The sequence below is a fragment of the Balaenoptera musculus genome, chromosome 1 (assembly GCF_009873245.2).
Source record: "Balaenoptera musculus isolate JJ_BM4_2016_0621 chromosome 1, mBalMus1.pri.v3, whole genome shotgun sequence".
Taxonomy (NCBI): Eukaryota; Metazoa; Chordata; class Mammalia; order Artiodactyla; family Balaenopteridae; genus Balaenoptera; species Balaenoptera musculus.
This window is the reverse complement of record NC_045785.1, coordinates 170,203,551-170,230,538: the sequence shown is the minus strand read 5'-3', so window position 1 is coordinate 170,230,538 and position 26,988 is coordinate 170,203,551. Positions and strand designations below refer to the sequence as shown.

The 26,988-nt window shown below is 37.2% G+C and overlaps 1 protein-coding gene across 2 annotated transcripts in view; it reads right to left on the bottom strand.

Annotated features, from left to right (window-relative positions):
• Positions 1 to 26,988, bottom strand: part of USH2A (usherin) — an 816,496-nt gene that overhangs the window by 403,972 nt on the left and 385,536 nt on the right. For both annotated transcript variants that reach the window (XM_036853226.1, XM_036853215.1), the window contains exons 32-33: positions 2,141 to 2,300; positions 628 to 799 (exon numbers count right to left, since the gene is read on the bottom strand). In XM_036853226.1, coding sequence (XP_036709121.1) covers positions 628 to 799; positions 2,141 to 2,300 — 332 coding nt within the window. The remainder of the gene's footprint in view (positions 1 to 627; positions 800 to 2,140; positions 2,301 to 26,988) is intronic.

Sequence of the window (26,988 nt, the reverse complement as noted above, 5' to 3'; positions counted from 1 at the left end):
AAGGAACTACTGAGTATAAATTCCACAGTAATATCAAGGTCTTTTAAAAGACCTTTGTGTAAAAGTGTTATTTTGCATTAAAAAATGCTATCGCCTGTCTAAACTGTGTTGATTCTAGGGTTTTACTAAGTGACTGTTCTTTCGAGACAGAAGTGTAATGTAAACCAGAATATAATAATAATCAAGAATATTTGGGGGTCATTTAAACCTTCATTTAAAAATATAAGACCTACATTTTCATACTGCACATTGCTTTTCAAATGAATACAAGCCCCATGGGGAAATAACCTTATTAATCCAAGCATTTTCTAAAAAGCCCTCAACATTTATGACATTCTACAAATAATAAAAAAGAAATAATTTCTGATAATCCCAAATTAGATTTGGAAAAATCTACTGATTCAGATGGTTATTCTATTGTTTTGCATAATATAAAATGAATATGTAGGTATTAGATCAGCAGAATTTTCACTTTGTATTTGAAGTGAGTTTTCAGTGTAAATAGCAATACAAGAGAATTTTGTATTTTTTTTAAGTGAGGCATGGAGAGAAGGTGAGACAAAAGAAAGGGAAGCAGCAAGGGGAGTGATGGGGGCAGAGAAACTGATAAAAGTAAAGTGAACTTACTCCCAGCTTGACGAAGTATTTATTACCAGGGAAAAGGTACTGTAGCACATGATCCTGAAAAAGTTCTGTACTGTTATAGATGACATCCCAAATTGTAAAATCATGTGTGTGATTTGAAATATATAGTATATAGCGCTCCAGAATTCCGTTTACTTTTCTTGGTTGTTTCCACCTGGGAATGAAAAAATATAGCATTATTATCATCATACATTCAAGTCCAATCTGAAATGTGCAGGATTTTTAAAGGACACATATAAACTTGGATTTATGCCACTGTAAAGAAACACACTGAGAGCTCAAAAGTGATTCACTTAAAAAAACCCAAGTAGTCATTAAATGTCTATTCTGAATGGTATAAAGATATGACATAGTACCTGCTCTCTAGTTATTTATATTTTTAATTAGCTAATAATACAAAAATATAGGAGTGAGCACTTGATTTTGAGCTTAAGCCATAGAACAAAAATTGGGAAAAGTACTGAGAACTTCTGAGAAATGAGAGAGAGAGATAATTGCATAATTTTCAAGCCATAATTGTCTTGAAAAATGCAGCAATCTAACATAGAGGTGATATGCAACTATAGAAGAAAAGCTGAGATTGGAAAGGCTGAAGTACTCAAATAAGACTTCTTGAATGAGGTGACACACTACCTGGACACATACCATTGTATACTTGATAGATGGATTGGAATTGGCAGGCAGAAGGGAAAAAGAGAGGGTATTCCAGATGAGGGTTACAAAGTGTCAGTGGGAATGAGCAGGACAAGTCGTGGAACAGACAGAAATTGGTAAATTGAGAAATAATTATCATAGTGGGAAATCTTTTAAGGTAAATAAAGTGGGCTCAGCTTGGGATGCTCTGAAAGCCAATGGAAGAGTATAGACCTGGAACAATGGGATATAAATCACAGTGTTTTTCAGCTTGAATGAATATCATAATTTCTTCAGTTCAAACTCTTTTACCGTTGAGAAAACCGAGACCAAGAGCGATGAATGTAAACAAGTATTAACTAGTGGGAAGAGAGGTCTATTGAGTTTTAATTCAGTACTGCAATATACTTTGTACCTCACGTATTAGGAAATGGATCAGTAATATCAAAAATAATCTGAACGTGCCAATACGTGAAAGCTTCTTTCTGACTTCAAATGCTGGGGAACGAGACAGTCTTAGTTTATAATCAAAAAGAAGAAATATAATTGTGCTCTCTAATTCCAAATCATTGCAAATAATGCCTCACATATAAAAAGCCCAAGGTAAGTAAGTGGTCAGTTTTTCCCTTATTGAAGTTTGCACAGAATCTGCATACATGTGTAGCTCAGCCTGATTGCATAAAGACAAAATGGAAATTAAGGTGGCAAGTGATAATCAAAGGTTCCCAGAACCACTGAACTAATCACTTCTATGCATTTAATCACAATAAAATTAATTTTATGTCACAAACCCTTCCTTTGATTGAACTCACTGGGATTCTTGCATGAACCAGTGTGTGACAGTGACAACATTTCTACTTACTGTACGGATATAGTTCTAGAATCCAGGACAGTCAGAACTGGGGGATCCACATGGTCTGGTGGCAGCTGTGCCGTGTACAGTATGACCAGGGAACTGTTTGTACATCCCACATGTGTGCAAGCACTGAGTAGAAACTGGTGGGGCGTAAAGGCCGCTAAATCTAGGGGGTGGAGGAAACAAGAATTTATTTACCATCATAATTTTGATTCAGAAGATCTCACTTATTCTCTACTTTCCTACTTCTTAGAAAGGTTAAGTTTAAAATAAGAATCAATAGACATACAAATCAATAGCAATAAAATATAGGCTGTTTTATCCTTTAAATATACTATGGTCAGTTGTAAATAGAGAAGTATCAGTCAAACTTTTTCTTTTAACAAATTTGACTGTCTTCTTGATTGTCTGTGACCAGGTAAATCATTTTCTGAGTTTAGAGTTAGTTCAAGGGCTCTGTTAAAAAATAAATGAGACATTTAAATTATTTTAAAGACATATTTGAAGACAACAGGTCTGGCTTTTGAAATGCAAATAGATAGCTTGTAACAGTGACTTTGCTCTTGTAATTCCTTTTGTTGAATTTTTTTCTTCTCCTGTCCACCTGACCAACTACATATTATTTGACCTTCAAGTTGTCCAGGCTCAGTGCAAATGACAATTTCTTTCTTAAGATTTCCCAAACGCACTGGGCCGTGACCCCTGGCACAAGGTGGAGCTGTCATCCTCTCCTTTGTCTCCCAGGGTTTTTGCACATGCATTTGGCATAGTGCTTACAACACTGTGTCATAATGATTTGTTTCCATGACTATCTGATCCATCAGACTGGACACTGTAAAGGAAGCAATGGTGCTATATTCATTTTGCATCCTCAATATCTAGCACAATGCCTGGCGCATTGTAGGTTTGAATATATGTTTGAATAAATGAAGAAAGAATTAATGAATGAGATGATCTAGATATAGTTGAGTTAGGTATAGTTGATCAAGAGAGTGGGCTAGTACCCTAGCCAGAAATAATCTCTCCCTCCCCTGAACTTCCCTGGTACTTTATACTTATCTGCCTCTCTAATGGATACCATATTCCCTTGTATGAAAAGAAACTAATCTGTAATTTACTAATTTAATTCTAAAATACCCCAAACATTTCTTTTATAAAGGTACACAATAATTAGTTTGTTGAATGAATCTAAGCAAAGTTCAGTCAACTTTACCAAGATTTAAACCTCAGTCACATTTTTATACTACTAGAAATAATCATTATTTTCTGGAATACTTTTGAAATAAGGTAGTTACAATGTCAGCAACACATCTTCTTTAAAGATCATTAACCTTGAACCATTACAATTTCATGTTTAAAAGATGAATGAAATGCAGCCTAGTTCAGGGAAATAGATACTGCATTGCACTGACAGCAAAAGTAAACTGGGAAGAAAACACTTTGATTTTCACGCAAAGTATAATCAATTGGTTAAACATGTAGGCCATCAGAAGAAAGGCAAAAACATTTTTTACACTAAATATAGTTACTCTAGAACAAAAGGCGATTATCAAGAAGAGACTTGCAATGCTTTTGATTAAGGCTTGTTTGCTTCACAACTTTATCCTGTAAGTACTCGATGGTATCAAGTTGAGGGTGGGGGGCACCCTCAGGCAATGGGGTCAGAAGATAAGTTATAAGGACACTTTGAAGTTGGTGTTGAAACAGCATGGCCTTGCCAGGGACTTCTGAGAGATGGCAGGAACAGCTACACCATGTGTGCACAAATCAGACAAAACTGGGGTACTTTCATTTGGAGAAACAGTCTATGAAACTTACAAAGTTAAAAATCATGAGAACGGTGGCCTCAGATGCTACAAAGAGAGTAAACTATTATTTACTGTGGGAAAACTTCAGGCACAAAACATGTCCTACTAGCAGGTCCAATCTTGGCCCAAACTGTAATGTGTTAATATGCTAACATATTATATCTGCTGTTTCCCTGTTTTCGTCATCTTCTCCTTCTGATTCTCAGGAACTTGGTGACCACAGCCTCTCGTCCCTCCCATTTGTCTGAATTTCTTGCATTCCTGAGAAAGGGAAGCTGGGGATTTGACTCAAAAGCCAGTTTCAGGAGCAAAACCAAGGAGGACACAGAGCCTAGAGGAAAGGGGGAATCCTAGATGGGTAAGTCAGTGCAACTAGGGAAAAGCTGTAGTATTTGAACATGAGACTACAACAGTCTTCTCTGAAAGGACATGCCCCAGCAAGAAACTGTATTCCATGGGGCTGATTCCAAGTGACTTTGGACTATTTTACATGAGAATCTCTCCCAGCCATACCAGAGTGTCTTGGTCAGCTGCAAACCTGACTGGATGCTACAACGCTCTTTTGCCAGTGAACTCTTTGTGGTGGGCAGTTTTCTTGCTTTCTTACATTCTAGCTTGTGGAGGCAGGGATTTGGCTACCTAATTTGCAGGTGGTGAAGAAGTCATAGCGTTCAAAGGTGGCCTGAGACTTACTTGTATGTGTTTGTTGGGACAGACTTGCGTATCTGGGAGTCCTTAGTTACCTTGAGCTGGTGGGGTCAGAAGGCATCATCATAGTATCACCATATCAAGTATCTCCTTACCATAGAATGCCCCATTCTCTTTTACACTACAGCCTCCATGCTTTGAAGGTGACCTTAATCAAGGAACTCCTAAACTCAAGCAGAATATCTACTCCTAAACTCACCCAGAATGGGAGTATCTTCCTGTATTAGTTCCAGGATTACTGTCTGTGCCGGGATTCTACTCTGACAAAATAAGCTCCTCCATAGAATGGAAAGCATCCATGTATATGATGGTCACGACTGGGGGAGACCAGGATGAGGAAGTGAGCCTGCTTAGAAGGGTCATGTTGCTAGAGAGAGCCGGTATGACTGGTGACCCAGGATTGAAGTAGAAAATACCAAATCTTGTCAAGTCCTCCATTCATAGTGAGGGTTTACCCCAGACTACTTATAGGTGAGCAAGTTGTTGCATTTTCGGTGATACAGAGTGAAGTAAGCCAGAAAGAGAAAAACAAATATCGTATATTAATGCATATATGTGGAATCTAGAAAAATGGTACAGATGAACCTACTTCCAGGGCAGGAATAGAGATGCAGATGTAGAGAACGGACATGTGGACGTGGGGGGGAAGGGAAGGGTGGGATGAATTGGAGATTAGGACTGACATATATACACTACCATGTGTAAAATAGATAGCTAGTGGGAACCCCTATAAAGCACAGGAAGCTCAGCTCGGTGTTCTGTGACAACCTAGATGGGTGGGATAGGGGTGGGGTGGGAGGGAGGTCCAAGAGGGAGGGGATATATGTATACATATAGCTGATTCACTTCATTGTACAGCAGAAACTAACACAACATTGTAAAGCAATTATACTCCAATTTAAAAAATGGCTTTAAAAAAAAATGGCTCTATGTGAGCTGACATGGATCCTGGTTCCAGGGGGCCAACCAGGTGCCATGAACTACTGGGTGGGTGCAGCATCTGGGTCTGTAGCAGCTGATTCAATATTTGGATATTCCAGGAGCCTGGTATTGTGAGAGATGACCTGAAGCCTGAGGGCATAAGGGCTGGCTTGGAGCTAGGGCAAGCCTGGACCTGGAACTACATGAATCAGCCTGTGACCTGGGGCCTCAGGAGCTGGCTTGTAGTTGTTGGGAGCTGGTTTTGCACATGGTCAGGCCAAGGGCCTGGGTATGTGTGTTGGAGCTGGACTTAAAACTGGGGCTGTAAAGGCTGGGCCTGGTAAACGGGATCTGCTTGGGACCACTGGAGCTGGCTAGCACATGGGTGGGCCAGTGGCCTGGTTTCCTGTTGGACTGCTGAGAGCCTGGAGCTAGGGAAGACATCTGGAACTGGAGGAGTCACCTGGGGCCACTGGAGCCTGGTGCAGGGTTGAGCTGGGGCCTTGGGTTTGCAGGGGCCTACTAGGAACCTGGTGTTGTGGAAATTGCCTAGTGCTACAAAACCTGCTTGGGGCCACTGGAGCCAGAAGGTGCAGGGTAAATCAGGAGCCTAGATTCATGGGAGTACACATGGAGCTACCTGGGGCCTTAGGAGTCAGCCTGGTGCTGGGACAGACCAGATATAGGATCTTTGGTGAAGTCAGGTGCTCACTTTACTCTCCTTCTCCCATGTCTCTCTCCATGCTGGGCTGCTTGGGTTTGGGGGAGGAGGGATGGGGATAATGTGAATCTATCTTTCTTACCCTCCCCAATGCATCTTTCTTATTTCTGTGCTTCACCCATGTGCTATAACCCCTAACCTGGAATCCTTGGCTCTTATGAAGGTATTTTTGTGTGTGGATAGTTGTGATATTTCTTGCAGGGGGCAAGGCAAGAAACCCCTGTGCCACCATTTTGCTAACATCACTTCAAGAGGATCTCTGGATATGTTTTAAAGGCAAAGATATTAAGATTCCTCAGTGCATTGTAGGTAGAGGGCAAGAAAGAAGAGCCATGGTCGACTCCATGTCTTGTGGCTTGAGCAAAGGCAAGGACAAAGTAACCATTTGTGTGGTGAAGATCACATACAAAACAGGTTTTGAAGGGGAAGATTAAAAAGTCATGTTTTACGGAGCTGAAGGAATCAGGCTTACTGACTTCAGACTATACTACCAAGCCACAGTAATCAAAACAGTATGGTACTGGCACAAAAAGAGACACATAGATCAATGGAACAGGACAGAAAGCCCAGAAACAAACCTACACACCTATGGTCAATTAATCTATGACAAAGGAGGCAAGAATATACAATGGAGAAAAGACAGTCTCTTCAATAAGTGGTGCTGGAAAAACTGGACAGCTACATGTAAAAGAATGAAATTAGAACATTCTCTAACACCATATACAAAAATAAACTAAAAATGGATTAACGATCTAAATGTAAGACCAAATACTATAAAATGCCTAGAGGAAAACACAGGCAGTACAGTCTTTGACAGAAATTGCAGCAATATCTTTTTGGATCTTTCTCCTAGAGTACTGAAAATAAAAACAAAAATAAACAAATGAGACCCAATTAAACTTAAAAGTTTTTGCACAGCAAAGGACACCATAAACAAAATGAAAAGACAACCTACAGAATGGGAGAAAATATTTGCAAATGATGCAATTGACAAGGAAATAATTTCCAAAATATACAAACAGCTCATACAGCTCAGTATCAAACAAACAAACAATCCAATCAAAAAATGGGCAGAAGATCTAAATAGACATTTCTCCAAAGAAGACATACAGATGGCCAACAGGCACATGAAAAAAATGCTCAACATTGCTAATTATTAGAGAAATGCCAATCAAAACTACCATGAGGTGTCATCTCACACCAGTCAGAATGGCCACTGTCAAAAAGTCTACAAATAATAAATGCTGGAGAGGGTGTGGAGAAAAAGTACCCCTCCCACACTGTTGGTGGGAATGTAAATTGGTGCAACCACTATGGAGAACAGTATGGAGGTTCCTGAAAAAACTAAAAATAGAACTACCATATGATCCTGCAATCCCACTCCTGGGCATGCATCAGGAGAAAACTCTAATTCAAAAAGATACATGCACCCCAATGTTCACTGCAGCATTATTTACAATACCAAGACATGGAAGCAACCTAAATCTCCATTGACAGACGAATGGATAAAGAAGATGTGATATGTGTATGTATATGTGTGTGTGTGTGTGTGTATATATATATGCATATACACACACACACACACACACACACATATATATATGTATGTATAGTGGAATATTACTCAGCCATAAAAAAGAATGAAATAATGCCATTTGCAGCAACATGGATAGACCTAGAGATTATCATACTAAGTGAAGTAAGACAGACAAAGATAAATGTCATATGATATTGCTTATATGAGGAATATAAAAAAAGATACAAATGAACTTATTTACAAAACAGAAATAAACTTGCAGACATAGAAAACCAGCATATTGTTACCAAACAGGAAAGGTGGGGAGGGATAAATTAGGAGTTTGGGATTAACATATACACACTACTATATATAAAATAGACAACCGACAAGGACCTACTGTATAGCACAGGGAACTATACTCAGTATTTTGTAATAACCTACAAGGGAAAAGAATCTGAATAAATAAATATATGTATGTACATATATATATATTTAACTGAATCACTGTGCTGTACACCTGAAACTTACACAACACTGTAAATCAACTGTACTTCAGTTTAAAATAATTCATGTTTTAGACATGGCAAGTTTGAGAAGTTAATTAGACAACCAAGTGAAGAGGTCAATTAGGCAATTTGAATACAAGTTTGGAATTTCAAGAAGAAGTCATGGCTTGAGATGTAATTTGGGAAGTCATCATCATATAGATGGCATTTAGAATGGATGAGAACACAAATAGAGTGAGTACAGACAGAAAAAGAAAAGGTATGAGGACCCAAATCCAAAGATATCAACCTTAAGCTGTCAGGGGAAAAAAGCAGAAATCAACCAAGGAGACAGAGAAAAAGCAATCAGTAAGCTATGAAGATATGATGTCCTAGAATTCAAATGAAGCAAATGTTTTATGGGTGATAGGTCTAGTAAGAGGAGGACTAAAAATTGACCACCGAGTTTAGCAATATGGCAGTCACTGGTATTTGTGTGATAGAAGTTTCAGTGAAGTTATGGGTGTCAAAGCCTGACTCCAGTGGCTTTGTGAGGGAATGAGAGAAGACGAATTAGAGACAGTGAATATAAGCAACTTTTTCAAGAAGTTTTGCTGTAGAGGAAAGCAGAGAAGTGAATCAATAGATGGAAGGTGAGTAGAATCCAGAGGAGATTTTTTTAAATAATTAAATGAGATAAAAATTATGTTTGCTGATGGGAATGACCCAACACAGAGTACAGAATTGGTAATGGATGTAAGAGGAGAGGGTTGCTGGAGCTTTTTCCTTGACCATGTGAAAGACTGGAACCAAGTATGAAAGTGGAGAATTTGTACTTAGAAGGAGCAGGGACAGATAACTTATGGTAACAGGAAGGAAGGCAGATTATGTGGGTACAAATGCTGGTAGGTAGGAAGATGGTGGTGGGAGTGGGTGTGGATTTATCTTATAACTGCTTCTGTTTTCTCAGTGAAGAAGGAAGCAAGATCATCAGTCCAGAGTGATCTTTTGACTCCCCAGAGTAACAGCCTGCAGTGGTCACCTATTGCTCTTAGAATGAAATATACTTGTGGTCAATGAGATCCTACTTCATGTGACAAATGCCTACTTCTCATGCCTCCCATACACTGGACATTTCTGTCCCTTCGTGTTCCTCCAACACTGCAATCTTGCACCTCCAGGCCTTTGCAGGTGCTGTTTCTTGTAACTAAAATCTGTTTTCTCCTTCTTTGTACTTGGCTGAATTTATCTCATCCTTCAGGCTTATCCTCCTCTGAGTGGTCTTTCTTGATAATCTAACAGCATGGCCACCACAATCCATCCCCAGGTACTCTCTTCATATCACCTTGTTTAGTTACCTATTATTATTACCAAAACATGTCAGAAATTGCCTTGTCATTGATTTCTTGACTTTATATCCCTCCCAGGGGAAGGTAAACTCTTTGAGTACAGAAAGATATTTTCTATCATGTTCACCAAGATGTCTTCAGGATTGATGAGAGCTAATTAGCACAGTTTTACTTGTTGAATAAGTGAATTGGGCAAGACCGGAGGGAGACCTCTATCTATGCCCCTTACCCAGATTGCCAAATTTTCCCAGACATAGAGTAATATCTAAAAGTCTCCAAGACTCTATTGAATACAATTTGTCAGACCAATGTAATTGTAAGATGCAGGCGATTCACTATTAAAAGACAAGAAAAAAAGAAAAAAATCCCACAAGGACTCAGAGGCAAAGAATATACAAATCAATTTTCACTGCAAAGTAAAGGAGCTGTTACAGTGGAGGATTACTGGACTGAATGTCAATATTATGACATAGTATGAGTGTGTTTCATGTTTGGTAATTGCAATCATTGTTGCTTTTGTTGTGGTCATTCATGTACAATGCTTGGTGTCAGTCTATTTATGTCTTGTAAAAATAAAATACAGTGTGTGTGTGTGTAAAAAAAAAAAAAAAAAAAAAAAAAAGAACTTATATACAAAACAGAAACAGACCCAGAGACATAGAAACAAATTTACCAAAGGGGAAGAGGTGGGGAGGGATTAATTAGGAGTTTGGGATTAACATACACACACTACTATATATAAAAGAGATAACCAACAAGGACCTACTATATAGCACAGGAAACTATACTGAATATTTTGTAATAACCTTTAAGGGAAAAGAATGTGAAAAAGAATATATATATTATATATATATTTTATATATATATTATATATATTTTATATATATATAATACATATATTTTATATATATATATATATATATATATCACTTTGCTGTAACCTGAAAGTAACACAACATTGTAAATCAACTATACTTCAATTAAAAAACAACAACAATTCGGAGGACAATGAAATCAGGCAGACAGATATCTAGTGATAAAAAGAGCATTTAAATATATAAAACAACCCTCAGTTACAAGAACCACAGCCTAAATGGAAAAAAAAAAAAGAAACGTGTTCTGAACTTAAAAGCCACCACCCTTCTTCTGCTTCATAAGACTGTGACCTTCATCAACCTCCCTAAGCTTCAGTTTTCTCATTTGTACAATGGTGAAAAGAATACTTAAACCGCCCCCCCATGATGTGATTACTCAGTAAGATCATAAATGGTAAGTACCTAGCACAACACCTGGAACCCAGTAGGTGCTTGATAAATATTTGGTGACTCTGAATCTGTTAGTGTCTCTTAAAGGAACGAAACCTAAGACATCCATCACACAGATATGTAATTTTAGAAGAGGAGATTCATAACATTTGAATATCCATAAGGAAACTATTAGATGACATAGTTTAAGTAGTCAATAATTCCACACAATGTATGAAACCATGTCTGAAGTGTAGAATATATTTGTGCCCAAGATAAGAATTCTTAGCACCAAAGGGAAAGCTTGATGGGTCTCCCTGAGCTCCAAGAGCCACTGCCAGAGGCTTGGCCCTGGCTGTCCCCTCCAGCCACCCTCCCTCTCAGGGTCCCCCTCCACATTAATTGGGCATACTACAGGACTGCATCTGCTTTTTTTAATTTGCTGTATTTACTTAAATGAGATAATGTTTATGAAAGCTCTTTGGAAACCATAAAATCCTATGTAAATGTAGAGCTCTTTATTTAATAAAAATTTATGAGGCTTGTTCTTGAAAAAAAAAAAAAAAAAAAAAAGACAAGAAAAAGGTAAAGTTGTACTTGTTTGAATGCCAAAACATAATTCTCAAACATGAGACTTCATTAAAAAACCCAGAAGACAGAGATACACCAAAATATTAAAGAATATGTGGTAATATATGCAATGGAATATTACTCAGCCATTAAAAAGAATGAAATAATGCCATTTCCAGCAACATGGATGGACCTAGAGATTATCATACTAAGTGAAATAAGTCAGACAAAGACAAATATCCTATGATATTGCTTATATGCTGAATCTAAAAAAATGATACAAATGAACTTATTTACAAAACAGAAACAGACTCACTGACTTAGAGAATGAACTTATGGTTACCAGGGGGAAGGGTGGGGGAGTAGTTTGGAACTGACATGTACACACTGCTGTATTTAAAATAGATAGCCAACAGGGACCTACTGTATAGCACAGGGATCTCTGCTCAATACTCTGTAATAAACTAAATGGAAAAAGAATTTGAAAAAGAATAGATACATGTATATGTATAACTGAATTACTTTGCTGTACACCTGAAACTAACAAAACATTGTTAATCGATTATACTCCAATATAAAATAAAAATTAAAAAAAACTACAATCTATTATGGAGAAAAATTTTAAAAAATATATTAACAGTGGTTTTCTCGAAGTGAGGGCATGCAGATCAGTTAAGTTTTTTGGTTACATATATTTTTCAACTTCTGTGATATACATGTATATATTAGATGGAGAAAAGACAACCATAGTTTACCAATATCAATTCATTATTTAAGAAGATGTATGCCCAAGACCTAGTTGACATATGCGCTATTACACTTCCTATGTCATCATACTTCTCCTTTCCTCAATGACTTCAGCATTGGCTCAGTTTTCTTTTCAATCATAATCCCTTTTTTGGCAGGTCCAACATCCTCAAGGATGACTCATCTCTGGATCTGGCTGCACTTTAACTTCCTCAAATGTAATGCCCTTCACTTCTGCTTCATTTATTCAACAGGCAGCATAGTTATACCCACTACTTGATCATCTTTGGAACTATTTCCAAGATTCTTAATCTAAAATATGCCCTCTCTGACCACAAATTGTTAAATTCCCACCTCTTCCACTGGTCATATCCATACAATCACTCCTTTGCCACCACATAATGTACAGCCTCTTAGTATCTTCTTATTTCCAGAGTATTCGAATATTTGCATTTTCCTTGCTATAATCTTTGATCACCCATTTGAAAGCCATTCTCTTGGGTCCCTAGAGTTTTCCACCTCCCCAATCCTCTTCTGTATCTGCTTTCCCAATTCCTAGCTCTGGATAAATTTCATCATCTTATTTCTCTAACACTTCTCATGTCTCTGAGATGTGACTGAGAGGCACTGCTGAACATCCTGAAAGAAGCTACTATAATTCTAGGTTTTCCAATTTGAAATGGATCCTTGTCACTCCTCAGCAGTAGCTGTCTTGTTACCCTGTTTCTCCCTTCATTGAATTGACTTTTTATTTTTCTCCTTTCATGGCTTGGCCAATTCTCTGGAGGAACCAGTGGGGTCTAAAATTGGAGCCCTCAGGGATAACTTCCTCCTCTGAGCCTCTGTCATGCTTGGTATCTGTACCACAGGATCCGAGATCAATATGGTTGTCATCTTAACCTATGTCTTTTTTTCTTCTGCTCTTCCCTACCCCTGACCCTCATTTAAATTCTCATTTAAATTTTCCTCAATCAAATTATACCATCAGAATTTATCTACAAAATAGGAATTCATTATAAAACAGAATGTGTCTGCTCAGGAAGCAGAAAGAGAACCCTCCTGGACAGAGGGGAACAGAGAGGGTTCGAGGTTCAGATATAATGTTTGGAAGAAACAAGAAGTGCATAGACCCTCCTCTTCTCCACCTCAGGTTCCCCGTATTGATGGAATAAAGATAGAAGGAAGAAGAAATAAATGTGCAGGCTCTTGGGAAGAGGGGCTCTGATCCCTGTTTCCAAGGTAGAGTTCCAGGGTGGAGACAGACCCCAGCCAAAGTAAAGACCTTGGTGTATGTAGGCAGGCAGTGTCACAGAAAACACTGCAAAGACTTCAGCTTCCCAGATGTGACTCAGAAGCAATGAAGATATATACTAGATCTGAGCGGGTCATCTCAGTAGTGATCCTTTTGCATAGAGGAGGAAGGCATCATGTATGGTCACACTCTAAATGCCAAGAAACTATGGAAGACCCTGGAAGGTTTCACACCATAACGGGAGGGGAGGGGACCCCTGAGAGTGAGTGTGGTTCATTTGCTACTAATTGTATGGGAGTAAGTCAGATATTAAGTCGAGCTATAGAAATAAATATATAGATATTCACAGAAATAGAGCTATATAGGTAGATGTCTTATCAACTGAGATTTATAAAGCCTCCACGCTCAACTGGCACTTCATTTATGCCTATGGTGACCATACAGCCAAGATTTTCAAACCTATGCAGAATCAACATTTTCTCCATTTTTTAAAAGATATATTAATTCTCACACACAAAATAATTTGTTAGGTCATATATCTGGTTTGGGAAATATGATTGCTATGTCTTTGCTACAATAGGAACTGAGGCTTTCCTTTTGATTCTGAAAAGTTAAAACCTATCAACTCAATAGTACAAAGAGAGCCAGTCTGATTAAACAGCTTTTTTGACTTTCCAGTCATTTTAATGCTTGTCCTGTCCACCCCAAAGTAGATTATTCTCAATGTATTTCCATAAGAAGATGAAGTGTCACTAGTGTACTTTGAATGATGAGGGATGAAAAAAAAGAAGGGGCTAGAACCTAACATGATATATGGTAGAAGAAGCTGCCCAGGTGACCTGGTTGGGAAATCCTTGGTGAAATGGGAGGAGATGGTGAGGATGAGGGAAAAAAAAATTAGAGAAAGAAAAAAGGAGACAGCATCAGGTGGGGGAAAAGAGTAGCTGTGTGAAAAAGGAACAAATGGAACGGGGGATTTTTAAAAAAAGAATCAACTAAAAAAGTGAAAAAGTTCCAGGGGAAGCAGACTAAGGCATTCTTTGGGATTGAAGCCATAAACAAAACCACTAATTTAAAATTTAAAGCAAAGAGGAATATAATGATAATTCTCTCCTCCCTGCATAACTGCAACTGATTTGGTAATATGTCTGTACAGATGTGGGTAGGTCCTTCAAGGGCAACGTAATGGATCAATGGATTCAAACAATCACAGGTATGTACACAAATCTGAGTCAGTAAATGGAGGGTGGGGGAACCCTAAAAACATAAGGCCACTGTTTGTCAGAGCCCCTTAGCAACAACATCTTGTTTCCCATTTGCTTGATTGCATCATTTGCATAAGATCAAACACAGGGAGTTGTGGACAGGGAAAAACAGATCACTCTACTGTGCATTAGAAATGGATCCACAGGCATTATCCTGAGACGCGTTACAAGGAAACGCATCCTGGTGCATGGAAACCTCACCGATTACTGTCAAACAAACTATAATTTACAATACAGGCCATGAATTACATGCTATTTTACCATTGATTTCATGCTGTTGTTGGGAGAATTTCATTGATCTCAATTTACAAAATGAACCAATAAATAGGCAATGATTTTAACTCCTGGCGTAAAGTGAGGAATTTCTATCTTCTCATTGGTTTCTCCCATCAGAAAATTAAAAAGCAGGTTTTGCTTCTTTATCATCTGATGCATGTTCTCTGGTTCTTCTACTGAGAACTTCCTAGTATTATTTCGCAGAGGAAAAATACAACTTTTCCCTGATTTTTCTCTCTTCTTTCTGTGCATCCTGCCCACAGATCATCACCTGGATGTTGAAAACTGTGGGAACCATCTAGGTAGTTACTGACCACAACTCCTTCTGTCATTTGGTATTCCAACTTGAAAACCAGCGCTAGGGCATCGTTCAGTGAGAACACATCTTAGGAGGCAAGACCTAAAAGGTGCTGTGCTTTCCACAGATGCCTGCAAAGCAATGAGCTTTGCCAGAGCGCACGTGGTACGCCAGGGTGCATGCATCTCTGCCAGTGTATAGACCTTGCTCCGCTTCTGCTTCTCAGCCTTTCGATTCCAGAAAAATCAGATTCTGACCTTATAATTAATAAAAGCAGAGGCTTTCTTTAGCCTGAACACCATTGCTCTTCTGTTCCTCATAGAAACCTTAACTTGAACCATGCTTCTCTTTGGCCGGGTGAGCAATTAACCATGACCAACATCCAGTGCTGCGCTTTCAGACTAATTCGCAGAGCTGGAATCATTTTGCCCTGGTAATGACTCAGACATAAGACCACACCCAAACTACATGACTAAGCTCTACAAATTTTCTATTTGTGCTTACAATATTTCCCACTTCATCAGAGAAATCCACATCCATCTCTTTCATCAAAACCCTATTCAAAGATTATATTACTCATGGAGCATCTCCTGATTCTCAGTGGGTGCTTTGTTTACACTCTATTTATTTGCCCTTTTAACAAATCTCTGTTGTGAGCATCTTTATCTCAGTCATAGGTATTCACGGTGGCGGTGGGGGGGCGGGGATTACACTCTATTTGAGAACAAGGATGCATCTTATAGGCATCCCCTTATGACTCCTAATACTTTGGACCTTCCTGATGGTTGAAGAGTGAAAACTTCATCGCAATAAGACAACTGGAAATAAACAGAGGAAAACCTGGGCTCTCCCACCACATGCCATCAGGATAGCAGCAGGTGGCATGTGGTGGAGGAGCCCAGCCTGCTGGGAATTGTCAGGCACTAGTTTGTCTAGGATAATGAGGGATGATGCGTCCTCATTTTCCTCTTTCTCTCTAGCTGGTTAGAACAAAAGGCTTCCATGCAAAACTCCTTAGGTTGACAGATCTGAGTCTCTCTACTACTCAGTTTGTAACAAATTACAGTATATTTGGTCCAAGGTTGTTTTTCTTGGCTAGTTTTATAATAATATAACCCTAGAGCAGAATCACCTCCCTGCACACTCCACCCCTGCTTCACACTAACATCCCACCCACTCCTCTACGTTGCCTCTGGAGAGTGAGAGGCAGAATTAGGAAGTCAGTATCTGGCTTTCAATTTTCATAAATGCTTTTAACTCACAAACCAAAGAGAGAGAATTGAGATAAGATTCCAGGAATATTATTTGAAAAAGTTTAGACCTATAACTTATCTAAATATTTCTTGCAAAACTGGGGAATTTTCCCCCAGATTTAGGTAGAAATTTGCTACTCTCATATTCTTTAGTAGTGCGTGTGGATTAGTTTTGGGGAAGCAGAGATCATCTATTTGAGTTGAGGGCACTGAACAAGAGAAATATGAGTATTAGAACTAATGAGACTTATTTGTATATTCAGATTAATGAGATCTGTGAAATTTTGAGATAAATCTATCTATATCCATCTATTTATCAAAAAGGAGATGATAGCATTTAAATTGGTTTTAAAGCAGTGGAGACAGAGGGAGAAGACATCCTGGATGGGAAGAGTTGGCAAAAGGCATTGTTGTAGAATAATTCAGCACAAGCTTGGTGAGAAATGTTTAGCTTAGGTCAACAAAGTTCAGTTTAGCTCAGGTGCAGGACACACGAAAGAAGTAAAGGAAATAATGCTAGAAAGACAGGTTGGGGCCAGATTGGAAAGACCGTTGGATTCCAGGTTGGTAACTTTGCAGTGATGATGCAATGGACCCAAATATAATGGAACTGGGGGTTAGGAAATCTTTATCTAGTTCTTAGTTAAAGAACTAAGAACTGCCATTAGTCTGCATGAATTTGGGCAAAACACTTGCCCTCACTGGCTCTTGGTTTCTTCATCTGTAAAAAGAGAAGTTTGTGTTCAGTGCTCTCAGAGGTTAAACTCTCTACTGAATGTCTATTTTTCTAAGAAAACTTGACGTTCAGAAAATTGTGATAAAAGTTTTTACTTCTTGGATATTTGCTGTAATAGTTACAGAGGCTTGGAGAGGATCACCTGTTTAATTCATCATAAAATCCTCTTGCAATTTCATTTGGAATGAAATACTAAGCAAATTGTCCTGCATATAAGAAGAGAATGTGTAATATGAGCACAATGGATTCCCAGAACGTAAATTGTAATGTTAGGGTGCAAATTCCTTATTAAAATTATGTTTCAACATCAATTTGTGAAAATACAATGCATCAAAAGCAACCACTGCATTTTTAGAAGCTGATGAAGTCTTCAATGAAGTCTAGTCTTCACAGCTAGAAGTAGTTTGGCCCATTATAAGACTTTTACTGAATTGTCTATCCTTGAATCACTTCCATACAATGACAGGTTTTTCTCTTTTAAAACAGTAATTTTCAAAGAATAGTCTTTTGACATTCCTTCAGAAAAACACTTATGCTGCAAGTGTTCACATTATGACAGTGTCTAACTTTTTCCCTAAATTAATTGATATTTTACTGATGATTTCTTAAAAGTTGTATATCTGTGATGAGTAGTTTTATGTGTCAACTTGGGTAGGTTATGTTGTCCACTTGCTTAGTCAAAGACTAGTCTAGATGTTGCTGTGAAGGTATTTTTTAAATGGGATTAATATTTATAATCAGTTGACTTTAAGTAAAGCAGATTACCCTCCATAATGTGGGTGGGCCTCATCCAATAATTTGAAGGCCTTAAGAGCAAAGACTGAGTGTTCCCAAATAAGAAGGAATTCTGCCTCTAAACTGCATCATAAAAATTCTGCCTGAGGTTCCGGCCTGCTGGATTTTAAACTCAAGATGGCAACATGAACCCCTTCCTTGGGTCTCCCACCTGCTGATCTGCCCTACAGGTTTCAAACTTGTGCACCATCACCTGAGCCAATTCCTTAAAATAAAAATGTATCCTCCTCTCTCTCTCCACCCCTGCCCCCTCTCTCTCCCTCCCTCCTTCCCTCCCTCCCTCATTCATTTTTCTCTCTTTTTCTCACCCTAATACAAGGAGGGCCTCAACTGGAGTATAAGATACATTTAGATTTCTCTGGATATATCTGGCCAGGCGGGTAGACAGCACTCCATGAGAAATGACAAGCAGCATTCTCAGCACTAGAGGCGGATTTGGCAGTCATGGAAAGAGGGAGCAAGTGTGTGTGTACTACGGATTCAGCTATATCAGAGAATTCAGAACAGCTCATGTGATGGCCCAACAGAAGTCTGTCTGTATTGAACACTGGGAAAATTCTGAAGAATTTACCATTAAAGAAGAGGCTGGGCATGCTTTGGCTCTCAGAAGAGAGAGATCATTTTAAGAAAAGCCTTGTGTTTGTTTACTCAGATGTCTTCCAGGTGAGAGTAAAAGCAAAAAGACCTGTTTTGCTAAACTTTTTAAGATGCTGGAATGCATTCAGTATTCCTTTAGGACTCAAGAAAGAGTAATGCAAGGAAGAAAGCCATTCTTTTACCACCACTTTGATACCAGGAGGATGGAGAACATCAGCAAAGTACAGTAGTAGATGGGTAGAGGATCCAGCTGGGACAGCCCTACCTGGAAGAGCAATCCTAGTGCCCACCTGGCCTGGGGGAATTTAAGGTGGCCCCTGATGGGAAACTACCCTCCCTGGCATAGCAGTGGGAGAGACTCAGGTGCCTGGTAGAAGAGCAGTGGAAGAGTAGCAGTGCTCCTGATGCCTGGATATGGGCATATGGGATATCTAGATCAGGGCCATGGAAATGTCTAATGGAGTTACTATGGCACTTGACCAATTGGTGTCAGGCTTGATCCTAAGTGCATGTGAGAAAATTCATATGGCTCCACAGAAATGCACGTGGATTACTTTGCAGGAGGCAGAGATCATCTACCAGAGGTGAGGGCAATGAAAAAATGAAATATGAGTCTTAGAAGTAATGAGAATTATTTGTATATTCAGGTTAATGAGATCTGTGAAAATCTGAGCTAAATCTATCTATCTACCTATGTATCCATCCATCCAATCATCCATTAATCTATATCCACTTCAGAGTATAATCAATGGGTGCTCACTGTGTCCAACCTTGTGCTTTGGGAATCTGTATGTTTCTTAGATGGGCAATGTCTTTAGAGCATGGATTCAGGAGAGGAAAGTGAAAAATGGTACAGTTTACAGGCGATGAAAGACAGAAGTGGATCCCTTTCCTTCTTTTATATAACCCCCAAAAAACCTTCTCCCCTTTTCCTCTCAAAGACTGTTCAAAACAAACAAAAAACCAAACCAACCAACCAATCAAACAAACAAACAAAAAAAACCAGATTAAGACATGGTTATTGACCTTGAGCAGAGAAAATAACAAAACCTTATTTGGGTAATAAGATAGACAGATAGATAGATAGATAGATAGACAGACAGACAGACAGACAGACACAACTTAACCATATTTTATAAAAGTTAGAAAATATGATATAATGATACAGATGCAAGGCAATATATCTGAATCCAGGATGGCTTGGCTATACCTAATATAGCAAAAACATACATTAGTATTACATTTACATGTAAATCATTTAAAACAATACCTGACATAGAATAGCATTTATTTGATAATTAGGAATAATGTTAATAAACATGATTATGTCCTTATTTATATAATTTGCATATTCCTAGTTTTTTTTCATTGAAGTAGTTATTTACATTTTGGGGGTAATTGTATGTATTCACATATTAAAAAATTAAACTAGTACACTGCAAAAGAGTACAACATGAAAAGCGAAATCTCCCTCACATTTCCAATTCATAGTACTTAAAATTTTAAACACTGGGATAAGAGACTTTGGAACAAACCAAAATTGTTATGGTGGATTTCACAGATAAAGCTGGTATTAACTGTACCTGAGTTTGGTGAATAATCATCTGATCAATTTCTTTTTTTTTTTCTTTGATATAGTTGCTATCGCGTAAAGCTAAAACCCATTACAAAAGCAGGGAGACAAAACTTGAAATACTATTGGATGCATTATGGTGCAAGGAAACAAAAAATAGAGAGAAAAGGAATCAGCAAAGACTTGGGTTTGAGTTTACAGTCTTGATTTGTGTAAATATGAGTGAATCACTGAAGTTTTGGCTTTACTTTATAGTATATTATTTGTAACATCTCTACCTACAATTATTGTAAAGATAAAATAAGACAAATAGCCACAAAAGCATTTTATAAAGGAGAATGCATTACACAGGTAAGACCAAACAATTTTAAGCTGTCAACAACAGCAGAAGCTAACAGATTCTTTTAATTTAAGTGCACTTCCACTAACTAATGCTCATAAATACTGCAAATAATGTACTTTAAAACTGTTTATCCTATAGTTATCTAAAAGTCAGATAAAAATTTTCAGCTAAATCTAAAACATATAGTCAATTTTGGGGAAAGAAAGTATATTTATATGACAATATACACCTTCAGAAATAGCTTTTGTGTCATTTATTTCTTTATTCATTCCATAAATTTTTGTCGTGCATCACCTGCTATGTGCATCTACTATGTGTTTTATATGCTGAGAAACAGCAGATAAGATGTGTACAAGATATTTTCAGATATCTCTTCTGAGCTACACATTGCTTTGGGTTATGTTTTTCAAACCTCAAAGATGCTGTGTTTTTTCTGGTGTAGATATTATTATATACCCATGATTCCAAACCACTTTAATTTTTATTGCTTCAATAAATTACAATATAAAACGGTAAGTGATTTGAGAAGAATATTTGTGCAAAATTATAAATGATAGTGTCTCTCTTGCGATGAAGACAGATACTTATAAGAGGAACTAATTTAGGGAAGAACTAAAATTCCACTGATTAACAACAAATTACAATGAGGATATTAGTGCCAAAACACTTATAGACACAAAATTGAAGATAATGTATTAGCATTAATATTTTACTATTAGTTCCTAAATGCTCACATTTTCAGGCTCTTAATTTTTCATATTACACAGTAAATCACATATAAAAATTAATTATGAGAGTATTGATAAAATGTAAATCCAGGTATTTGTTTACTCATGCTACTATACCCACAGACAAAGGGAAAATATAAATTACTATGTACCTGTTTAATTTGTCTTATAGCCATCATCCCTTTGTCTCTTTATATTTGGTGAACAGCTTCACTATCACTGAAATTATAATGAACTTTCTTAGACTTTTTGTGATAGTAATTTTACAAGATTTCTATTTCCTTAATTACGCGCTGAAATGTTCCTTAAATATCTTGATTTACGTTTGGTTAATGTTAGTATCCATGAGCTAATTTTATTTTCAGCACATCTTTTAAAATAGTCTAGTTCTTTACAATGACAGATCGGAATACTGTTGTCATTAAAACAAAATAACGGAAAAAATAAGAAAGCCAAAGTTCAATTTTTATAAAATGTTTTTTCAGAGGAAGAATTCGATAGATGCTGAATTTGTGGAATGTCTACTCAAAAGTTTGTGCGAGTTCAGTTTACACTAAAAGTATGTAGTTTTATGAAAAACATTTATTTGATTTATATTTTAAAAACCAAGCTTAACTTTATAGCAGTGATTCGGCTGCAAGGGAACTCTCTTAAAATTATCTATATAGTCTTTTCGATACCCCGAGTTCCAACCTAATAGAATTTATGACAAGCATCCTCTTGATTTTTGCATAATAGAGCTACACAAGTGGCAGAAAGTGACTTTCTAATCTCCCCACATGAAATAGATATCCAAATATTTGCATATTTGGTAGTATATCCCTAGGAGTTGCTAGACTTGTATACATTTCCACAGTAGGGTGGAGAAAAAGTAGAGAGGGCAGTACAAGGATATCAACTTTGCAAAACAGTCTTTAGAAGTTGGGATATATGAGACAAACTTCCTTAAACTATTGTAATTATTTTTTGGCAATTTTTTTTCTACTGTTCTAGGTTTGAATGTAACTGGGAAGTACAGTAAACACAGGGATGGGATTTTTAGTCAAGCAAGCAGGATGCCTTTGTTTAAGTCATAGGTCATTTACTAACAATCATATGAAGTTTCACACTCATAGTAAAACAACAATTTTATGTTTAAAATATATATCAGTCTTTTGTTGTGATTATATGGATTTGAATTGCACAACTACTTCAAAGGTTTAAAATGATGGATTTTTACATCCTTTAATATAAGCAAATGAGTCATATTTATAGCCATGGGATGGCACCTCTCAGGGGTTTTGCACAAATTGTGTGCTTATGAGCTTTGCATAGTCTGTGTAGTTGTGTGATACAGTGAAATAAGAAGCAAATATTTACCCAATGGATGTTAAGCACTGGGGTCATGTGTCACTTCTCTGATACCAATCAACTGGTCTGGCTGTCAGTTTCAGATAAATTAGTCTGTCTCTGAACATCCCTCTGAATACCAGTCTGGCATCCTGACACGTTGTCCACATAATCATATCTAGTTTTCATATAAATGAAAAAATTGATTTCTTCACCCTGAAAACAATGTTTATTGTTCCTTTACTATATGTTGATAGCCTCCCATGTCTTCAGGATAGAACATGACAGACAGACTTCCTGCCCTCAAAGCACTCACAGTCTAGTGAGAGAGACAACTAAGTCAACCAATAACTCCAGTAGAGTAGGTGAAATGATATGAGAGATGGGAACCCAGAGAGGAAAACTGTAAGCTACATGTCTATACGTGCCAGGTCAGTCCTTAGTCAAACACTATTATATTGCCTGGGTCTTTTGCATAAATGGATGAATGAATGAATAAATGAATGAAAGAACCACAAATCAACAGCCTTGAAAATATTTTGTTCTAATATTCTTTAGGTTTTCCTTCCCGAAAAAAAAGGAAGGAAGGAAGGGAGGGAGGGAGTGAGGGAGGAAGGAATAGATATTTGTCTGTTTAATTTTCACTACCTTGGTGTGCAGTTGTAATACAATCATTGCAAAGTATACCTACTGTTATGGGCTGAATGATATCCCTCCAAAATTCATACATTGACTCCCTAACCCCAGTAGCTCAGAATGTGAATACATTTGGATACAGGGTCTTTAAAGAGGTGATTACATTAAAATGAAGCTGTTAGCATGGGTCCTAATCCAATTCGACCAGTGTTTTCATAAGAAGAGGAATGTTGGACACAAAGACACCAGGGATATGTGTGTAGAGAGAAAAGACATGTGAGGACATAGCCAGAAGGTGGCCATCTGCAAGCCAAGAAGAGAGGCCTCAGGAGAAACCAAACCTGCTGACACCTTGATCTTGGACTTCTAGCCTCCAGCATTGTGAGAAAATAAATTCCTGTTATTTAAGCCACCCAGTCTGATATTTTGTCATGGCAGCTCTAGCAAACTACTATTTCTGTGAGTGGGTTAAAAGGATATATTATTCTTTCATGACCATAGTTAACTGAAGCAGGAATGACATGAGGTCATGCAGCAGGACAGTCATAAAAATCCCAGTTTACATTGCATAACTTTTCATTACTGACTTTGAAGAAATGGCCCCTCTCCTATCAATGCTACACTCTGCAGACCTATATTTTCTACATTTATCTCCTCAATTTATGAGTCCCCAAAATTAGACAGTTCCCATTTAACATAAGTAGGCTTGCTTTAAACTTTAAAAACTAAAGCTAACATCTGATGACACATTTTAATTGACATGCTGTCTTTAAGAATACATTGATAATGTGATAAAGATATGAATGTTGTATTAATATTTTGACACCACTGAATATTATTAGTAATGTAATAGAATTTCCCATCATTCTCTTACTTTAAACTTAGCTAGCTGAGATTTGTGAGTTGGGAGTCAGAAAGTTACAGCACCAAAATTTTAGTCCTAGCTTTGTCATTAACTAGCTTTATGATTCCAGGCAAATCAATTCAGTTTTCAGAATCTCTATTTCCTCATCTGCCAAATGGGAATAAAACTTTAACCTTTATACTTCATTAGGTAATTGAAAGGCTCATAGAAACTCGTACATACAAAAATATTTTGAAAATATAAACTATCAAGAAAAATATCAGGAAAACTATCTGTTCTTGGGATGAGGAAAATCTATCTAGTTTTCTTATCTAAGGAAGAAACTATGAAGGAAGGTATTTCTAGATTTGACTACAAGTTCAAGCAAAAATGACTTCATTGAAAAACCACCATAAATGAGGTAAAAAAAAATACGAATGATAAAAATAGAAAAAAAAAGAATTATAGTGCCATGAAAATGGTAAGCACACTTAATGTATGTTAAAAATATTTACAAAATATGAAGAAGAATCTTTAACTTTAAATAACGCACAAAAACATTTGAGGAATTAATTGTAAGAAATTAGAAATGCATACTTACAAAATGTTACATAAAAGGATGTTGAAATTGCAGTGTTGTTTACAATAGAGAAAAATTAGAAATAAGCCAAATATTGTAATGATTTACTTAAATACATTGTGAAATATGTAAAAATATTGCACAGTCATTGAAAGCATAATTTAGAAAAGAACTTAGTAATTTGGTATTATGATCACTATGTATTATAGTGGTAAAAGACTGTAAAACAGTCTGACCCAAAGATATGTGTATATATGTGCATTAACAAAACAAGATTAGAAGATAGCAAATATACAAGTCAAAATGTAATTAGTCACTGTCTCTGGTAGGTGAAATTGTGGGCAAATTTTCTTTCACATTTTTTTCCAAATTTTTTTTTAGTATTTATAATTTACCATTTTGTAATTATTTTATTTTTATATTATACTTAATTTTGAATGTTATCCATTTATATATATGAATGATACAAAATCTAAAATATGGAAAAGATCTTATATCAAAATTGTCTCCCTCTACTCTTGTTTCCCAATTATCCACTTCCTTCCAGGAGCTTAGCAATTATTACACATCTATGTGTACCTCCAGAGGTAGTCTAAATATATAAACAAATATACAAATGTTTGTATAGATATGCCTTTCTGCATGAGTACTTCACATTATACTTTGAAGAAGCTACCCTATTGGTAAAGATCTGCTCTTTCTATTAAATGACCGTACAATATAACAGTGTACATATTATTATTAGCCAGAACTTGTTTAACTAGTCTTCTATTGATGTTCATTAGGCTTTTCATGTATATTATATTGTGTTGCATCATGTTATGTTATATTACACTATATTATATTAGTATGTATGTCTGCATGTGGCTAGAAAAATCCGTAACTTTGGAACTATGTCAAGCATAATAAAATGTAAAAGTCTTCAAGATATTTGGGAGACTACCTATTACTATGTTTTGATTACTTCTATTAGTGTTATATAGCCACTAGGTTTAAACTACCTAACTGAAACCAAAGTTAAGGCAATGTATAACTGAGAACTTAAAGGTTCCATGAAGTTTACCACTCTGTCTTCAGCAATTCTTTTAGTGCCAGAAAAAAATAGGTGACATTTTAAAGTATATATGTTGAATATACACAAATGAATGGAGATAGGGCATCTAAGCTTTTTAGACTTGAGCTACAAAACTGATACCACAGGTGTGATGTACTGTTAATGGTACTAGGAGGGCTCTGAGATGTCCTATGCAGATGATAAAAATCAAGAAACGAATGGCCTGCCTTCAATACAAAAAAGAAAAATATTGTAAAAATTCATTTCTTATTTTGGAAAAAAAATCCATGCACTGACAGATTTGAGGGTCTCAAAAATGGGAGGAAATAGATCGACAAAATAGAGATTCAATTTTAAGAAAATAGACAGGACTTCACTGCTGGTGCAGTGGTTAGGAATCCACCTGCCAATGCATGAGACACTGGTTCGAGCCCTGGTCCGGGAAGATCCCACATGCCGCGGAGCAACTAAGCCTGTGCGCCACAACTACTGAGCCTGCGCTCTAGAGCTCACGAGCCACAACTACTGAGCCTGCATGCCACAACTTCTGAAGCCCGTGCACCTAGAGCCCATGCTCTGCAACAAGAGAAGCCACCACAGTGAGAAGCCCCTGCACCGCAACAAAGAGTAGCTCCTGTTCACTGCAACTAGAGAAAGCCCGTGCACAGCAACAAAGACCCAACACAGCCATAAATAAATAAACAAACAAACAAATAAATAAAAATTTTTTAAAAAAAGAAAATAGAATTTCAGGGAAATTCTCAAAAGGAAGAACACAGACAGACAGCAGAGCTGAATGATTTCCAAGGAGACAGACGTATTACTAACTGCATTCACACCAAAATTACTGGCAGTAAGATTCTAATATTTGTAAATACAACAAATATTGGAGCCAAATTTTAGAATTATTAAGAGTCAACATTTGGGGTAGTGCTCCAGCTCATAATGATTTCCCCTGTGGCTGTATTTTTCTTTCTTCTCTTCTTCTAGTACCCATATCCTGCCTCTTTGGTCCCAAAGTTGGACATAGGATCCAAGATGGAACAACCAGCATCCTTCCTCGGTATTTTTCAATCTGGTCAGGGAATTTCTCCAGGCAGTACAGTATGAGCTCAGAGCTGCTGCTGACCATGTTCTCCAGTCCATGGAGAAAGTCCACAGTTACAACGGGGAAAGAATCCCATTCCAGAAAGAAAAAAAAATGAAATAGTTGGACTTCTATC